Genomic DNA, 16,476 nt, shown 5'->3' with positions numbered 1-16,476 from the left:
CAGCGCAATTGCGCATGCTAGAAATATCCTAATAAATAAATAAAAAGGTGTCGGGCTTGCAGGGGCAGTTTCTGTATGGGACTCTAGGCTAACTTGCCTCTAGAATGCATGCATTTAGGCATACTAGTGCATACAAGTGCACTCGGCTTTTATATATATATAGGCTATAATTTTTTTATGTGCTGACCAATGTTGGGGACACATGCCTACATATTTTATCTGAGATTTGGGAACCATTTATTGATTCATCATGAAGACTAAAGCCTTCTGAATAAATATACGCAAGCGTACATGCCTTCTATAATAATAATAATAATATATAAGATTTATATAGCGCTTTTCTGGGTACCCAAAGTCGCTTTACAGAAAGAGGTACAGACATATTTATTAGAAAACTATTTAAAAAGGTTAAAAACTAGAGATCAAAATCAAAAGAGGGACAAACAAGAAGGGTGTGTGTGTGTGTGTGTGTGTGTGTGTGTGTGTGTGTGTGTGTGTGTGTGTGTGTGTGTGTGTGTGTGTGTGTGTGTGTGTGTGTGTGTGTGTGTGTGTGTGTGTGTGTGTGTGTGTGTGTGTGTGTGTGTGTGTGTGTGTGTGTGTGTGTGGGGGGGGGGGGGGGGTTATGTAGGGAAAGCCAGTTTGAAAAGGTGGGTTTTGAGTGTGCTTTTGAACATTTGGAAGGTGGGGGGGGGGGCAGCTCTGATGTGGGTTGGGAGTGAGTTCCAGAGAGAAGGGGCAGCCACTGCGAAGGCCCTCTCTGTCTCCCCATGTCCGTTTGTTGGATCTGTGGGGTTCCAGTTGGTTGGCAGTGCTTGACCTGAGGGAGTGGGAGGGGACATGGCGGTTGATGAGTTCAGAGAGGTAGAGGGGGGCCTGGTTGTGGTGAGTATTTTAAATTAAATTCTTGATTGGTTTGAGTAGTTTGTTTATTGTGGAGAAAAGTACTCTGGGGTTGCCACTGCCTGACTGAATGAGTCCAGAGTACGCCCTCTACGCCATAGTGAAAGGTGGCGGAGCAATTTGCGGAGTTTCCGACCAACCAACGTCACCATCAAGTTCACAGAGATATCCATGAATTCCGAATTAATGTGGGAATCCACGTAAATGCCTGTCCACTGAACTCACGTTAAGCTCACGCCTCATCAATCACCCCAGTAATCAATAAATCAAATAATAAAAAAAAATGATCAGATTTTATAACCCTGCAGTGCATGGCAATTCATCAGTAAGGGCATTTGGTCGTGTGGTGAACTGTACAAATTAACTTCTTTCTCATTATGTGAAACTGTGAAAGTAACAGTAACTGTATCAGTTAACTTATTAACGTAATTTATTAACTTATTTAACAAGCATTGAAGCAATGCGTGCCAAGTTGGCAAGTTTTGTTTATAATTATATAGGCCTACATATAACTTGTGCTGTTTGCTTGAAGATCTGTCAGTGCAGAGACCTGCCTGTCAAAATTAACTGCTCTACAAGCTCATCGCGGTTCACTGTTGTATAACTTGATCTGTGCAGGCTATGATGACATATTTTGATATTCCCTGTTGCCTTATATGGTGTGGAATGGGCGTGGATGTTCCATCAAACCAGGCGACACCAGGCGAATCTCTTTTTTTTGGGGAAAATGCGGAACGGGTACATCCGGCGATCCGCACAAATGAAGTGATTACACCAGTTTCCCTGAATAACACGGGACCTAATCGTAGCTTGAGAGGTAGGATATTACGTATCTCATTTACACCTGTGCGTACATTTCCGTTGTGAATGAGGACCTATAACACTATACAATATAATACACCCTGGTCATCATTCACAACGAAAATGTACGCACAGGTGTAAAGGAGATGCGTAATGATATCGTATTTATCCGTCCTCTCAAGCTACGATTAGGTCCTGTGCTATTCAGGGAAGCTGGTGTAATTGTGACCAAGGCCGAATCAGCCACACAGTATTTTGGCAATAGAATATTCTTTATCATTATTACTTTATAAGACATTAATTATTTGAGGTGCACTATTGAAAGTGTGAAAGGTATCAATGTTGTACAATCCTATTGAGTGAATAAACCTGGGACTATGCCACCGTTTTATTAATTGAAGAGCAACGGAAACTCTTTTGTTATTCTTATTCTTAGCTTTAGTTTGTTCAAGGGCACACTAGGTTCACGTTTTATCAGGTAAGAGAGCAATAACCATAAATAGGCGGAGAGAGACTGACACTGAATCATGGATGAAAAAGATAACATAGGCCTATGTTTATTGTCCTATACAGCGGTGCTCTAAAATGGCCTTAAAATACAATATAGCCTACTACTCTAAAATACTCCTAGAATCTATTGATTGATTGATTGAAATATTTATTAACAGTTTGTAGAATTTACAGTACATTTTAAGCACAAACTCAATACAAAGACTGTCAACTGTGAGTGGACGACCCAATTAAGCATTACACTTGTTTACAACAGGGTCCACATTGTTCAATTCATCAAAACATTTAAAGACATACAACCATTTAGAGACATACAAATAGACATTTCTATGTAGCTAAAGAACAGAACAGGAATTCATCATATGGGAAGCAAAAAAGGGAAAATATACAAGCACTGGGAAAATATACAATATACAGTGAGGGAAATGGGGTGGGGGGGATTCAGATTTTACAGAGGCCAGTTTCGAATTGCAGCCATCCGTAGGTGCCCTTTGAGAGCGGTTTTGAAGGAGTCAAGGGATTCACATGTCTTAATGACTGTTGGTAGGGCGTTCCACATTTTGGTGGCATAGGAGCGAAAAGAATTTAGTCCCTTGTTTGTGCCGAATCTGGGTTGTACATGGTTTGTTGCACTCCCTCTGGTGTTGTGGGTGTGGACTTCGTTTACATTAAGGAAGTATTTAGACAGGTACATGGGTATCTTGGTGGTGTATCGAATCTTCTGGACCAAACCCATTGCAAGATGCTGTACTCTGTCGACGACCCTAAGCCATCCTAGGCTGTCAAAGTGGGCAGGGGTGAGGTGGGTTCGGGGGGTGAGGCCAAGTAGGAGCCTGACCAGTTTGTTTTGGGAGGTCTGGAGCCTTGTTTTAAGGGCCTTTGAGGTGCTGTGGTACCAAGAGGTGGATGCATAGTCAAAGAAACCTTGTACGAGGGCTCCTGTTAAGGTCTTCAAGGTGTTTTTGCTGACCAGTGAGGAGATCCTGTAAAGGAATCTTGTTCTTTGATTGACTTTTTTGATTACGTTGGTGGCCATTTTATCACCGGAAAGATTAGCCTCCAGGATGGAACCTAGGTAGGTAATTTGATCTTTTCGTGTGATAATATTGTCACCCACTCTAACCAAGAAGCCATCTGCCTTGCTGAGTTTACTATTTGATCCGAAGAGGATGGATTCAGTTTTTCCCAGGTGTAAGGATAGTTTGTTATCAGCGAGCCAGGTGCAGATTCTACCGAGTTCAGAGCTGAGGGTCTTTTCAACCTGCAGTTTGTTCCTGTCCGAGACCAGCAGTGCTGAGTCATCTGCGAACAGGAACAAGTTGCAGTCACAAGCTGAAGTCATGTCGTTAACATAAATTAGGAACAGTAAAGGCCCTAGTATGCTTCCTTGTGGGACACCACAGCTCACTGGGAGGGGAGGGGACAGTGTTCCGTTCACCTCCACCATCTGTTCTCTCCCCTCCAGGTAGGATTGCATCCAGCTCACTGATGTGCTATCAAAACCAATAGCTTTAAGCTTGTTAACCAGTATGGAGTGGTTCACGGTGTCAAAAGCCTTTTGGAGGTCCAGCATGACCATGCCGCAGTATTTTCCAGCATCCACCTCGTGTTTGATGTGATCGCTCAAATAGAGGAGGCATGTGTCAGTGGAGTGGGATGTTCTGAAGCCAGATTGGAACTCGTACAGCAATTTATTAGTGGCAAGATACTTTTCAACCTGTTCATAGACTATTTTTTCCATCACTTTCGAGATGGAGCTTAGAATAGAAATAGGGCGGTAGTTGCCGGGTTCTAATTTACTCCCTTTTTTGTACAAGGGGGTTACTTTGGCCAGTTTAAAATCTTGGGGGACCTGTCCCTGTTTGATGGAGAGGTTAACTATGTGGGTGATGACTGGAGCTATGGAAAAGGCTGAGTCTCTGAGAAATTTGGAGGGAATATTGTCATGGCCAGTGGCCTTGTGGGGTTGGAGGGCACTCAGTTTTTTAAGTACCTCCTCGGTTGTTACCATTGCCATTTTAAAATCATCTTTACAAACACCAAGGTTTTTGTAGAAGGCTTTGATGTGCTCTACACCAAAACGCCCAGAGTGGGAGGGCAGTTTGCTAACCAGCTTTGTTGCAATGTTTGTAAAGAAGATGTTCAAGTGGTTGGCTACATCGAGTTTGTCAGTGATGAGGGTGTTATTCGATTTGATGTTTATGTTAGTAAACCTGGTTTTTAGTTTCCGACCACAGCCTAGTTGGTTGTTTAGTAACTTCCATAGCTCCCGAGGATTGTTTTTGATTTCCTCGGCTTTATCATTGATAAAGTTACATTTGGCTGATTTGGTCATGGCAATTACACCGTTTCTTAGCTTGTTACACTGGGCTTTTAGGTTGTGCAGTTTGGTTTGGTGATCACTGTCGAAGCGCTTGCACTTGGCTAGTTTGGACTTGCATTTAAGAAGTTCAGAGCATTTGTTGTCTCTGGCTTTCATTGCAGTCAGTATGTCCGAATTCATCCATGGCTCCGAGCGGGTTTTGACCCTGACGGTTCTCAAAGGAGCCATGATGTTTAGTACTGATGTAAATTTGGTTTTAAAGCCAAGCCATGCTTCTTCGACTAGTGAGCTCCTGAGCACATCGGACCAATCCAGATTCTCCAGTTCCAGGTTAAAGGCCTCACTAGAGTAGGTTTTGAGGTCCCTAGATATGACTGTTTTGTGACAGTCAAACTTTAGTTTTTGTATTTTGCGGGTACAGAAAATCATAAAATGATCACTGAGCCCACATACAATAACCCCTTTCTTTGAGATTCTGGATTTGTCCGAGGTCAGAATGAGATCAATGACAGTTTGAGTAGAATCACACACTCTTGTGGGTTGGGTAATTAGCTGACTGACACCATGCAGATCACAAAACCGACTAAATGACTTGAACACAGGAGCTTCCTTACGACGCATATCCGTATTGTAGTCGCCAATCAGGATCTTCTCTACACATTCCTCCCCAGCTAAGCACCCCTCAAGTATATCATAGAACTCATTCTGATCAGGGGGTCTATAGACGGTGCCCACTAATACTGATTTAGCATTTTTGAAAATTAATTCAACCCACACAGTTTCAATTTCATCATGCTGCAAGTCAGTACGAGTAATGTATTCAGTATCTTGGTGAATATACATGCACACGCCACCACCATGTCTGTTTCTGTCATTTCTAATGACTGAGTAATTTTCTATTTCAATCTCTGGGTCTTTAGTAGACTCATCAAGTTTAGTTTCAGAGAAACACAGTATGTTTGCCTTACCGTTTTGGAACAGATGTCTGATCTCAGCTAGTTTGGGACTCAAGCTATTCACATTCAAATGAAACAAGTGAAGGCCGTTGGATGCGACGATTGTGTTAATTTCGTCGGTGTTGAAGTAGTCAGAGGTGTGACTGAGGATGGGCGGTGGAATGTCCGTGGCTGAGGTGTGAATGGGGAGGGGCGGTGGAATGTGGGTGTCGCCGTTGAACATGTCTGAACATGTCTGAACATGTCTGGACATGTCTGTAGGCCAGGTCAGATTCATCCTGATGTCTGGGTCCGTGGCTGGGGTGGGAATGGGGGAGGGTGGTGGTCTATTATCCTCTGTAGTCCTGGGTTGACTGTGGGTGTTGGGGAGGGGGTGGTGTTCCTCGTTCAGCTCCATGATCACTGCCGCTGGGGTGGCTTCGGCGAACAAGACGCCTGCGGTGTTATGTGGGGGTCCGCTGGCGTTGGTTGTCTGCAGTTCATGGGCTGATCTTGAAGTTGCGTCCGTTGTCCGTTCCGTGGGGGAGGCGCTCGAGGCGCTCGCGGCGCTCTGGAAGGCGTGGAAGCCGTGGCGCGTTGCGATGGGAACGTTCGTTGTTTGCGGAAGCACCAGTTGCTGCTGTGAGTGCAGTCTCGCTTGTGATCGGGTAACCGGTCCAGGATTGAAGTGAATATCACCCGATAGTAACAAGAAAAGAATAATCACAGTTCTGCGATCCATCTTGCCAGTCGGGGGCTTGTACTTGCGATTCGGGTTTGCTGTTAACAGGCCATGAATCGCTGCTGACCCAAAAGAAATGTGCTTACTTTCAACGCCAGTTAGGAGGTAAAAATCGCTGTGAAACTCCTCCGCTTCGATTCCGTGACGTTCCATCTCTCCTTGGTGGTGTAAGGTCCATGTTGAATTAAAGTATGCGTCCGTAATCCATAGCATGAAGAGGAGGAAAAAGGCGGAAAAAGTTGAAAACATAGCTAAAAATCGCTGTTGTCTGGGGAGCTCTCTGAAGTGCGACCGATCCGTTCGAGGGTCAGCTCTGATTGTTCTAACTAAACTACAAAAGAAACAATAACAATACAACCAATACTAAAATCGTTTAACTACAAAATGTGCAAAGTGCATTGGGTTAGTTCTTTTCCTGAGCAGAGAGGGAGCCTCCAGTCCATCCAGCATCAATACGTTGAATCAGAACGTCTCTGTTGTTTATGTATTGTTATTTCTGTCTGTATGATTCCAGAAGTGTCCACCACAGAGCAGAGTCTCCAACTCCCAGCCTTCTGTCTGTGAAGAGTGACAGGTCTAAAGGAAATCCTCCTCTCTTCAGTAACGAACCTGGACCTCCTGATTCACAGTATGTCAACCCTCCTATAAATATATACAACACTATAACACTATACAATATACAGTATAACATATTTTATAGTGACGGTGAGAAGGCGGGCAGCTGTGTTCTGCACTAGCTGTAAACGCCTGAGTGACGCCTGGTCGATGCCAATATACAAAGAGTTGCAATAATCTATTCTTGATGAAATCAAAGCATGGATAACCATCTCCAGCTGTTTTTAGGGGAGGTAGGATTTGACCGTGGCGATGATTGGAAGAAGAGAGTTTTAACGACGGAGCTGATTTGTTTATTAAGTTTGAAATATTTATAAAAAATAAAACCAAGAGGGGGGACAGTGGCACAGTCGGTAGTGTTGTCGCCTCACAGCTAGAAGGTCCTGTGTTCGATTCCCGCTGTGGGCGCTGGGGGCGTGTTCTCTCCTCTACGTCATCAATGCCCATACCCGAGGCGGGGTTGGCGAAAGGGCCTTTCTGTGTGGAGTTTGTATGTTCTTCCCGTGTCCCCTAGGGTAGGTACCCTCACATGTTCTCCCCGTGTCCCCTAGGGTAGGTACCCTCACATGTTCTCCCCGTGTCCCCTAGGGTAGGTACCCTCACATGTTCTCCCCGTGTCCCCTAGGGTAGGTACCCTCACATGTTCTCCCCGTGTCCCCTAGGGTAGGTACCCTCACATGTTCTCCCCGTGTCCCCTAGGGTATAGTACCCTCACATGTACTCCCCGTTTCCCCTATAGTACCCTAACATGTTCTCCCCGTGTCCCCTAGATAGATAGATAGATACATAGATAGATAGATAGATAGATAGATACTTTATTTGTCCTTTCGGAAATTTGTTTTGTGCACAGCAGTCGTCAGGATATACATAAAACATGTAAACAAACGGATCACACAGTACATAGACAATAAAGAAACAGTGCCAACAGAAGGCCACCAGTCATAGTTCCAAGAGGCATCACATCACACTTTATGCACGGAACTGAGATGGGGCTGTTTGTTCATAAGCCCTATACTTATGGGAACAAACCATCTTGAGGCCCTAGCCTGCAGGGAAGGTACCATATACCGTCGCCCTGATGGTAAAAGATGGTATTGGCTGTATAACGGGTGTGTGTTGTCCCTAGTAATAGCTTTCCCCTTCCTGAGTACCCGGGTCTCATACATTGAGGTCATACTCTCAAATCGTACCCCAGCTATTTTACTGGACACGCTGATGATTTTATGGAGTTTGTTCTTATTAACCAATGATAATGAGCCATACCATGAAACAAAACAAAATGTCAATGCACTCTCCACAAAGGATCGATGAAAAAGTGCCATGATATTTTTTTCAACGTTATACTGTCTCAGTCTGCGCATAAAATGCAGCCTCTCCTGACCTTTCTTGTAGATGGAATGAGTGTTGGAATTCCATGTCAGCTTGGAATCGATCGTTGTACCCAAGTACTTATATTCGTCCACAATCACTACCCAATCCCCACCAATGACTATTTCCTGGTGTGCATGGGCACCAGTCCTAAGGTCCAATATGACCTCCTTAGTATTTTTGATATTAAGCTGGAGGAAGTTACTCCTGCACCAACCGGCAAACTCGTCCACTGTTCTTCTATAGCTTATCTCATCATCCTCAGTCAGACCAACAATAGCTGTGTCGTCTGCGAATTTAACAATACAGGTGTTATTTGACTCACTCCTACAGTCGCTTGTGTACAGCGTGAACAATAGCGGTGAAATCAGGCTCCCTTGCGGAGCCCCCGTGTTGGTCGTAATGGGGAGAGATATTGCTTTATTCACCTTGACCTGTTGTACCCGCTCAATCAGGAATGACTCCACCCACCTGATGATATTGGTGTTAACACCCATATCAAAGAGTTTCCTCATCAAAATATGAGGTCTCATTGTGTTAAACGCAGAGGAGAAGTCTACAAAGAGTACCCGAGCAAATCGTTTCTTTTGAGGTTTATCTAGATGGTAGTAGATTTTATTAAGCATAAGAAGAAGAGCATCATCAGTGCCCCTCCCCTTTCTATATGCAAATTGCAAGGGGTCCATTTCATGTTGCACATTATTAAGGAGGTTATTTAAGATAATGCGCTCCAAGCTCTTTATTAACAATGTTGTCAAGGCAACTGGCCGATAGTCGTTAAGGACTTTGGGATTGGACATCTTCGGCACTGGAACTATAAGCGAGGTCTTCCACGCTTTTGGTACATAGTGTGTATCTAGAGATACCTGGAACATGTGTCTCAGTACAGGGCTGAGCTGCTCCCTACAGTCCTTAAGCACATATACACCTAGTGTATAGTACCCTCACATGTTCTCCCCGTGTCCCCTAGGGTAGGTACCCTCACATGTTCTCCCGGTGTCCCCTAGGGTAGGTACCCTCACATGTTCTCCCGGTGTCCCCTAGGGTAGGTACCCTCACATGTTCTCCCCGTGTCCCCTAGGGTAGGTACCCTCACATGTTCTCCCCGTGTCCCCTAGGGTAGGTACCCTCACATGTTCTCCCCGTGTCCCCTAGGGTAGGTACCCTCACATGTTCTCCCGGTGTCCCCTAGGGTAGGTACCCTCACATGTTCTCCCCGTGTCCCCTAGGGTAGGTACCCTCACATGTTCTCCCTGTGTCCCCTAGGGTAGGTACCCTCACATGTTCTCCCCGTGTCCCCTAGGGTAGGTACCCTTATATGTTCTCCCAGTGTCCCTAGGGTAGGTACCCTCACATGTTCTCCTCGTGTCCCCTAGGGTAGGTACCCTCACAAGTTATCCCCGTGTCCCCTAGGGTAGGTACCCTCACATGTTCTCCCCGTGACCCCTAGGGTAGGTACCCTCACAAAAACATGCAGTAATCCTGGTCGGAATGTGTTAAAGACATAACTGTTACAATTGCTCAATTCAACAGACCCATTCAAGATTCTAAAAACGCCTTCTCAATCCTGACCTAAGTTTTAAGTGTTTAGAGAGGCACTTGTCTTTATCTCCTTGGGCAAATCATTCCATTGCACCGTTTGTACTACATGGAATACAAGCTACTGTTATGCTAATTAATGTCTGTTATTTACTTAGTATTATTTCTAGTAGTATTATTCACTGTCTCTGTTGTTTATGTATTGTTATTTCTGTCTGTATGATTCCAGAAGTGTCCACCACAGAGCAGAGTCTCCAACTCCCAGCCTTCTGTCTGTGAAGAGTGACTGGTCTAAACCAGGAAATCCTCCTAACTTCAGTAACGAACCTGGACCTCCTGATTCACAGTATGTCAACCCTCCTATAAATATATACAACACTATAACACTGTAACACTATACAATATACACTATAACATATTTTATACTGACTGTGAGTTGGCGGGCAGCTGTGTTCTGCACTAGCTGTAAACGCCTGAGTGACGCCTGGTCGATGCCAATATACAAAGAGTTGCAATAATCTATTCTTGATGAAATCAAAGCATGGATAACCATCTCCAGCTGTTTTTAGGGGAGGTAGGATTTGACCGTGGCCATGATTGGAAGAAGATAGTTTTAACGACGGAGCTGATTTGTTTATTAAGTTTGAAATCTTTATCAAAAATAAAACCAAGAGGGGGGACAGTGGCACAGTCGGTAGTGTTTTCTGCTCACAGCTAGAAGGCCCTGGGTTCGATTCCCGCTGTGGGCGCTGGGGGCGTTTTCTCTCCTCTACGTCATTAGAGCCCATACCCGAGGCGGGGTTGGCGAAAGGGCCTTTCTGTGTGGAGTTTGTATGTTCTCCCCGTGTCCCCTAGGGTAGGTACGCTCACATGTTCTCCCCGTGTCCCCTAGGGTAGGTACCCTCACATGTTCTCCCCGTGTCCCCTAGGGTAGGTACCCTCACATGTTCTCCCCGTGTCCCCTAGGGTAGGTACGCTCACATGTTCTCTCCGTGTCCCCTAGGGTAGGTACCCTCACATGTTCTCCCCGTGTCCCCTAGGGTAGGTACCCTCACATGTTCTCCCCGTGTCCCCTAGGGTAGGTACCCTCACAAAAACATGCAGTAATCCTGGTCGGAATGTGTTAAGGAGATAACTGTTACAATTGTTTAATTCAAAAGATTCAGGATTCTAAAAACGCCTTCTCAATCCTGACCTAAGTTTTAAGTGTTTTAACTGTGTTGTCTTTATCTCCTTGGGGAAATCATTCCATTGCACCGTTTGTAATACATGGAATACAAGCTATACTGTTATGCTAATTACTGTCTGTTATTTACTTAGTATTATTTCTAGTAGTATTATTCACTGTCTCTGTTGTTTATGTATTGTTATTTCTGTCTGTATGATTCCAGAAGTGTCTACCACAGAGCAGAGTCTCCAACTCCCAGCCTTCTGTCTGTGAAGAGTGACTGGTCTAAACCAGGAAATCCTCCTCTCTTCAGTAACGAACCTGGACCTCCTGATTCACAGTATGTCAACCCTCCTATAAATATATACAACACTATAACACTGTAACACTATACAATATACACTATAACACTATACAATATACACTATAACACTATACAATATACACTATAACATATTTTATAGTGCCGGTGAGAAGGCGGGCAGCTGTGTTCTGCACTAGCTGTAAACGCCTGAGTGACGCCTGGTCGATGCCAATATACAAAGAGTTGCAATAATCTATTCTTGATGAAATCAAAGCATGGATAACCATCTCCAGCTGTTTTTAGGGGAGGTAGGATTTGACCGTGGCGATGATTGGAAGAAGAGAGTTTTAACGACGGAGCTGATTTGTTTATTAAGTTTAAAATCTTTATCAAAAATAAAACCAAGAGGGGGGACAGTGGCACAGTCGGTAGTGTTGTCGCCTCACAGCTAGAAGGTCCTGGGTTCGATTCCCGCTGTGGGCGCTGGGGGCGTGTTCTTGTCGTATATGGACTCAATAATTCGTCATTCTATAACCAAATGGCACACTGCTAAAAGTAATGTGGGAATAATTCTACTATGCTAAAGTCAATGTGGGAATCTGTAGTCTAGCTGGAGCCATCCTGCATAGTAAGTAGCCTGGCTCGGCTATAGGTGTGATAGGAATTAGCATCCTATTGTTTAAACCAACAGGTCACTTGATTAAGTCTCAAGACGTCACTCTATATGCATCTCAATGTCATTCGTATGTAAAAGTACTGTCTGTCCTCCCAGGGACACCAAATGTTTGATGTGAGACTCATATAAGCATCTGAAAATACAATGTTAGGAAGTCTTGTTGGGGCAGCCTGACCGTACGGTCAGGTGTGCTCTGGGCTCCGCGGCTCAACTCAAGGGCCGCGGGAAGCCCTCTGTCTTTGTCTCGGTTGTTGCAATAAATACAGACTCTACACTTAAGTTCACATCTCTCTGCGTGCTCCTTCATCTGATCGTCTGAGGCGTGCTGAAATACTCTTCGTCCTTTGTCTATTTTAGTCCAGTTTAGTGAGTGTATAGTTAGGAATTACACGACATTCTCTCCTCTACGTCATCAATGCCCATAACCGAGGCGGGGTTGGCGAAAGGGCCTTTCTGTGTGGAGTTTGTATGTTCTCCGTGTCCCCTAGGGTAGGTACCCTCACATGTTCTCCCCGTGTCCCCTAGGGTAGGTACCCTCACATGTTCTCCCCGTGTCCCCTAGGGTAGGTACCCTCACATGTTCTCCCCGTGACCCCTAGGGTAGGTAGCCTCACAAAAACATGCAGTAATCCTGGTCGGAATGTGTTACAGAGATAACTGTTAAATTGCTCAATTCAACAGACCCATTCAGGATTCTAAAAACGCCTTCTCAATCCTGACCTAAGTTGTAAGTGTTTTAAGTGTGTTGTCTTTATCTCCTTGGGCAAATCATTCCATTGCACCGTTTGTACTACATGGAATACAAGCTACTGTTATGCTAATTACTGTCTGTTATTTACTTAGTATTATTTCTAGTAGTATTATTCACTGTCTCTGTTGTTTATGTATTGTTATTTCTGTCTGTATGATTCCAGAAGTGTCCACCACAGAGCAGAGTCTCCAACTCCCAGCCTTCTGTCTGTGAAGAGTGACTGGTCTAAACCAGGAAATCCTCCTAACTTCAGTAACGAACCTGGACCTCCTGATTCACAGTATGTCAACCCTCCTATAAATATATACAACACTATAACACTGTAACACTATACAATATACACCATAACACTATACAATATACACTATAACATATTTTATACTGACTGTCAGTTGGCGGGCAGCTGTGTTCTGCACTAGCTGTAAACGCCTGAGTGACGCCTGGTCGATGCCAATATACAAAGAGTTGCAATAATCTATTCTTGATGAAATCAAAGCATGGATAACCATCTCCAGCTGTTTTTAGGGGAGGTAGGATTTGACCGTGGCGATGATTGGAAGAAGAGAGTTTTAACGACGGAGCTGATTTGTTTATTAAGTTTAAAATCTTTATCAAAAATAAAACCAAGAGGGGGGACAGTGGCACAGCCGGTAGTGTTGTCGCCTCACAGCTAGAAGATCCTGGGTTCGATTCCCGCTGTGGGCGCTGGGGGCGTGTTCTCTCCTCTACGTCATCAATGCCCATACCCGAGGCGGGGTTGGCGAAAGGGCCTTTCTGTGTGGAGTTTGTATGTTCTCCCCGTGTCCCCTAGGGTAGATACCCTCACATGTTCTCCCCGTGTCCCCTAGGGTAGGTACCCTCACATGTTCTCCCCGTTTCCCCTAGGGTAGGTACCCTCACATGTTCTCCCCGTTTCCCCTAGGGTAGATACCCCCACATGTTCTCCCCGTGTCCCCTAGGGTAGGTACCCTCACATGTTCTCCCCGTGTCCCCTAGGGTAGGTACCCTCACAAAAACATGCAGTAATCCTGGTCGGAATGTGTTAAGGAGATAACTGTTACAATTGTTTAATTCAAAAGATTCAGGATTCTAAAAACGCCTTCTCAATCCTGACCTAAGTTTTAAGTGTTTTAAGTGTGTTGTCTTTATCTCCTTGGGGAAATCATTCCATTGCACCGTTTGTAATACATGGAATACAAGCTATACTGTTATGCTAATTACTGTCTGTTATTTACTTAGTATTATTTCTAGTAGTATTATTCACTGTCTCTGTTGTTTATGTATTGTTATTTCTGTCTGTATGATTCCAGAAGTGTCCACCACAGAGCAGAGTCTCCAACTCCCAGCCTTCTGTCTGTGAAGAGTGACTGGTCTAAACCAGGAAATCCTCCTCTCTTCAGTAACGAACCTGGACCTCCTGATTCACAGTATGTCAACCCTCCTATAAATATATACAACACTATAACACTGTAACACTATACAATATACACCATAACATATTTTATAGTGCCGGTGAGAAGGCGGGCAGCTGTGTTCTGCACTAGCTGTAAACGCCTGAGTGACGCCTGGTCGATGCCAATATACAAAGAGTTGCAATAATCTATTCTTGATGAAATCAAAGCATGGATAACCATCTCCAGCTGTTTTTAGGGGAGGTAGGATTTGACCGTGGCCATGATTGGAAGAAGAGAGTTTTAACGACGGAGCTGATTTGTTTATTAAGTTTAAAATCTTTATCAAAAATAAAACCAAGAGGGGGGACAGTGGCACAGCCGGTAGTGTTGTCGCCTCACAGCTAGAAGATCCTGGGTTCGATTCCCGCTGTGGGCGCTGGGGGCGTGTTCTCTCCTCTACGTCATCAATGCCCATACCCGAGGCGGGGTTGGCGAAAGGGCCTTTCTGTGTGGAGTTTGTATGTTCTCCCCGTGTCCCCTAGGGTAGGTACCCTCACATGTTCTCCCTGTGTCCCCTAGGGTAGGTACCCTCACATGTTCTCCCCGTGTCCCCTAGGGTAGGTACCCTCACATGTTCTCCCCGTGACCCCTAGGGTAGGTACCCTCACATGTTCTCCCCGTGTCCCCTAGGGTAGGTACCCTCACATGTTCTCCCCGTGTCCCCTAGGGTAGGTACCATCACATATTCTCCTTGTGTCCCCTAGGGTAGTTACCCTCACATGTTCTCCCCGTGTCCCCTAGGGTAGGTACCCTCACATGTTCTCCCCGTGACCCCTAGGGTAGGTAGCCTCACAAAAACATGCAGTAATCCTGGTCGGAATGTGTTACAGAGATAACTGTTAAATTGCTCAATTCAACAGACCCATTCAGGATTCTAAAAACGCCTTCTCAATCCTGAACTAAGTTTTAAGTGTTTAGAGAGGCACTTGTCTTTATCTCCTTGGGCAAATCATTCCATTGCACCGTTTGTACTACATGGAATACAAGCTACTGTTATGCTAATTACTGTCTGTTATTTACTTAGTATTATTTCTAGTAGTATTATTCACTGTCTCTGTTGTTTATGTATTGTTATTTCTGTCTGTATGATTCCAGAAGTGTCCACCACAGAGCAGAGTCTCCAACTCCCAGCCTTCTGTCTGTGAAGAGTGACTGGTCTAAACCAGGAAATCCTCCTAACTTCAGTAACGAACCTGGACCTCCTGATTCACAGTATGTCAACCCTCCTATAAATATATACAACACTATAACACTATACAATATACACCATAACATATTTTATAGTGCCGGTGAGAAGGCGGGCAGCTGTGTTCTGCACTAGCTGTAAACGCCTGAGTGACGCCTGGTCGATGCCAATATACAAAGAGTTGCAATAATCTATTCTTGATGAAATCAAAGCATGGAAAACCATCTCCAGCTGTTTTTAGGGGAGGTAGGATTTGACCGTGGCGATGATTGGAAGAAGAGAGTTTTAACGACGGAGCTGATTTGTTTATTAAGTTTAAAATCTTTATCAAAAATAAAACCAAGAGGGGGGACAGTGGTACAGCCGGTAGTGTTGTCGCCTCACAGCTAGAAGGCCCTGGGTTCGATTCCCGCTGTGGGCGCTGGGGGCGTGTTCTCTCCTCTACGTCATCAATGCCCATACCCGAGGCGGGGTTGGCGAAAGGGCCTTTCTGTGTGGAGTTTGTATGTTCTCCCCGTGTCCCCTAGGGTAGGTACCCTCACATGTTCTCCCTGTGTCCCCTAGGGTAGGTACCCTCACATGTTCTCCCCGTGTCCCCTAGGGTAGGTACCCTCACATGTTCTCCCCGTGACCCCTAGGGTAGGTACCCTCACATGTTCTCCCCGTGTCCCCTAGGGTAGGTACCCTCACATGTTCTCCCCGTGTCCCCTAGGGTAGGTACCATCACATGTTCTCCTTGTGTCCCCTAGGGTAGGTACCCTCACATGTTCTCCCCGTGTCCCCTAGGGTAGGTACCCTCACATGTTCTCCCCGTGACCCCTAGGGTAGGTAGCCTCACAAAAACATGCAGTAATCCTGGTCGGAATGTGTTAAGGAGATAACTGTTACAATTGTTTAATTCAAAAGATTCAGGATTCTAAAAACGCCTTCTCAATCCTGACCTAAGTTTTAAGTGTTTTAAGTGTGTTGTCTTTATCTCCTTGGGGAAATCATTCCATTGCACCGTTTGTAATACATGGAATACAAGCTATACTGTTATGCTAATTACTGTCTGTTATTTACTTAGTATTATTTCTAGTAGTATTATTCACTGTCTCTGTTGTTTATGTATTGTTATTTCTGTCTGTATGATTCCAGAAGTGTCCACCACAGAGCAGAGTCTCCAACTCCCAGCCTTCTGTCTGTGAAGAGTGACTGGTCTAAA

At 44.9% G+C, this 16,476-nt stretch overlaps 2 protein-coding genes across 2 annotated transcripts in view; one reads left to right on the top strand and one right to left on the bottom strand.

Moving 5' to 3' along the window:
• The window catches only part of LOC310859182 (glycine receptor subunit alphaZ1-like), a gene marked incomplete at both ends in the record, with an annotated part of 113,571 nt that extends 107,360 nt beyond the window's left edge, over positions 1-6,211 (bottom strand). The window contains one exon of the mRNA XM_083765583.1: positions 5,568-6,211. Within this exon, the coding sequence (XP_083621709.1) occupies positions 5,568-6,211 (644 nt within the window). The remainder of the gene's footprint in view (positions 1-5,567) is intronic.
• A 482-nt stretch (positions 6,212-6,693) lies between these two features.
• Positions 6,694-14,790, top strand: LOC310859181 (uncharacterized protein; the record flags this gene model as incomplete). Its single annotated transcript, XM_083765582.1, has 5 exons — positions 6,694-6,839; positions 9,963-10,079; positions 12,796-12,912; positions 13,943-14,059; positions 14,754-14,790. 5 exons carry the CDS (start codon positions 6,694-6,696, stop codon positions 14,788-14,790), a joined length of 534 nt encoding a protein of 177 aa, XP_083621708.1.
• Between the last annotated feature and the right edge of the window lie 1,686 nt (positions 14,791-16,476).

Source organism: Protomyctophum parallelum (assembly GCF_964188405.1).
Source record: "Protomyctophum parallelum genome assembly, chromosome: 5".
In the NCBI taxonomy this organism is placed as follows: Eukaryota; Metazoa; Chordata; class Actinopteri; order Myctophiformes; family Myctophidae; genus Protomyctophum; species Protomyctophum parallelum.
This window is presented reverse-complemented; position numbering and strand designations above follow the sequence as displayed.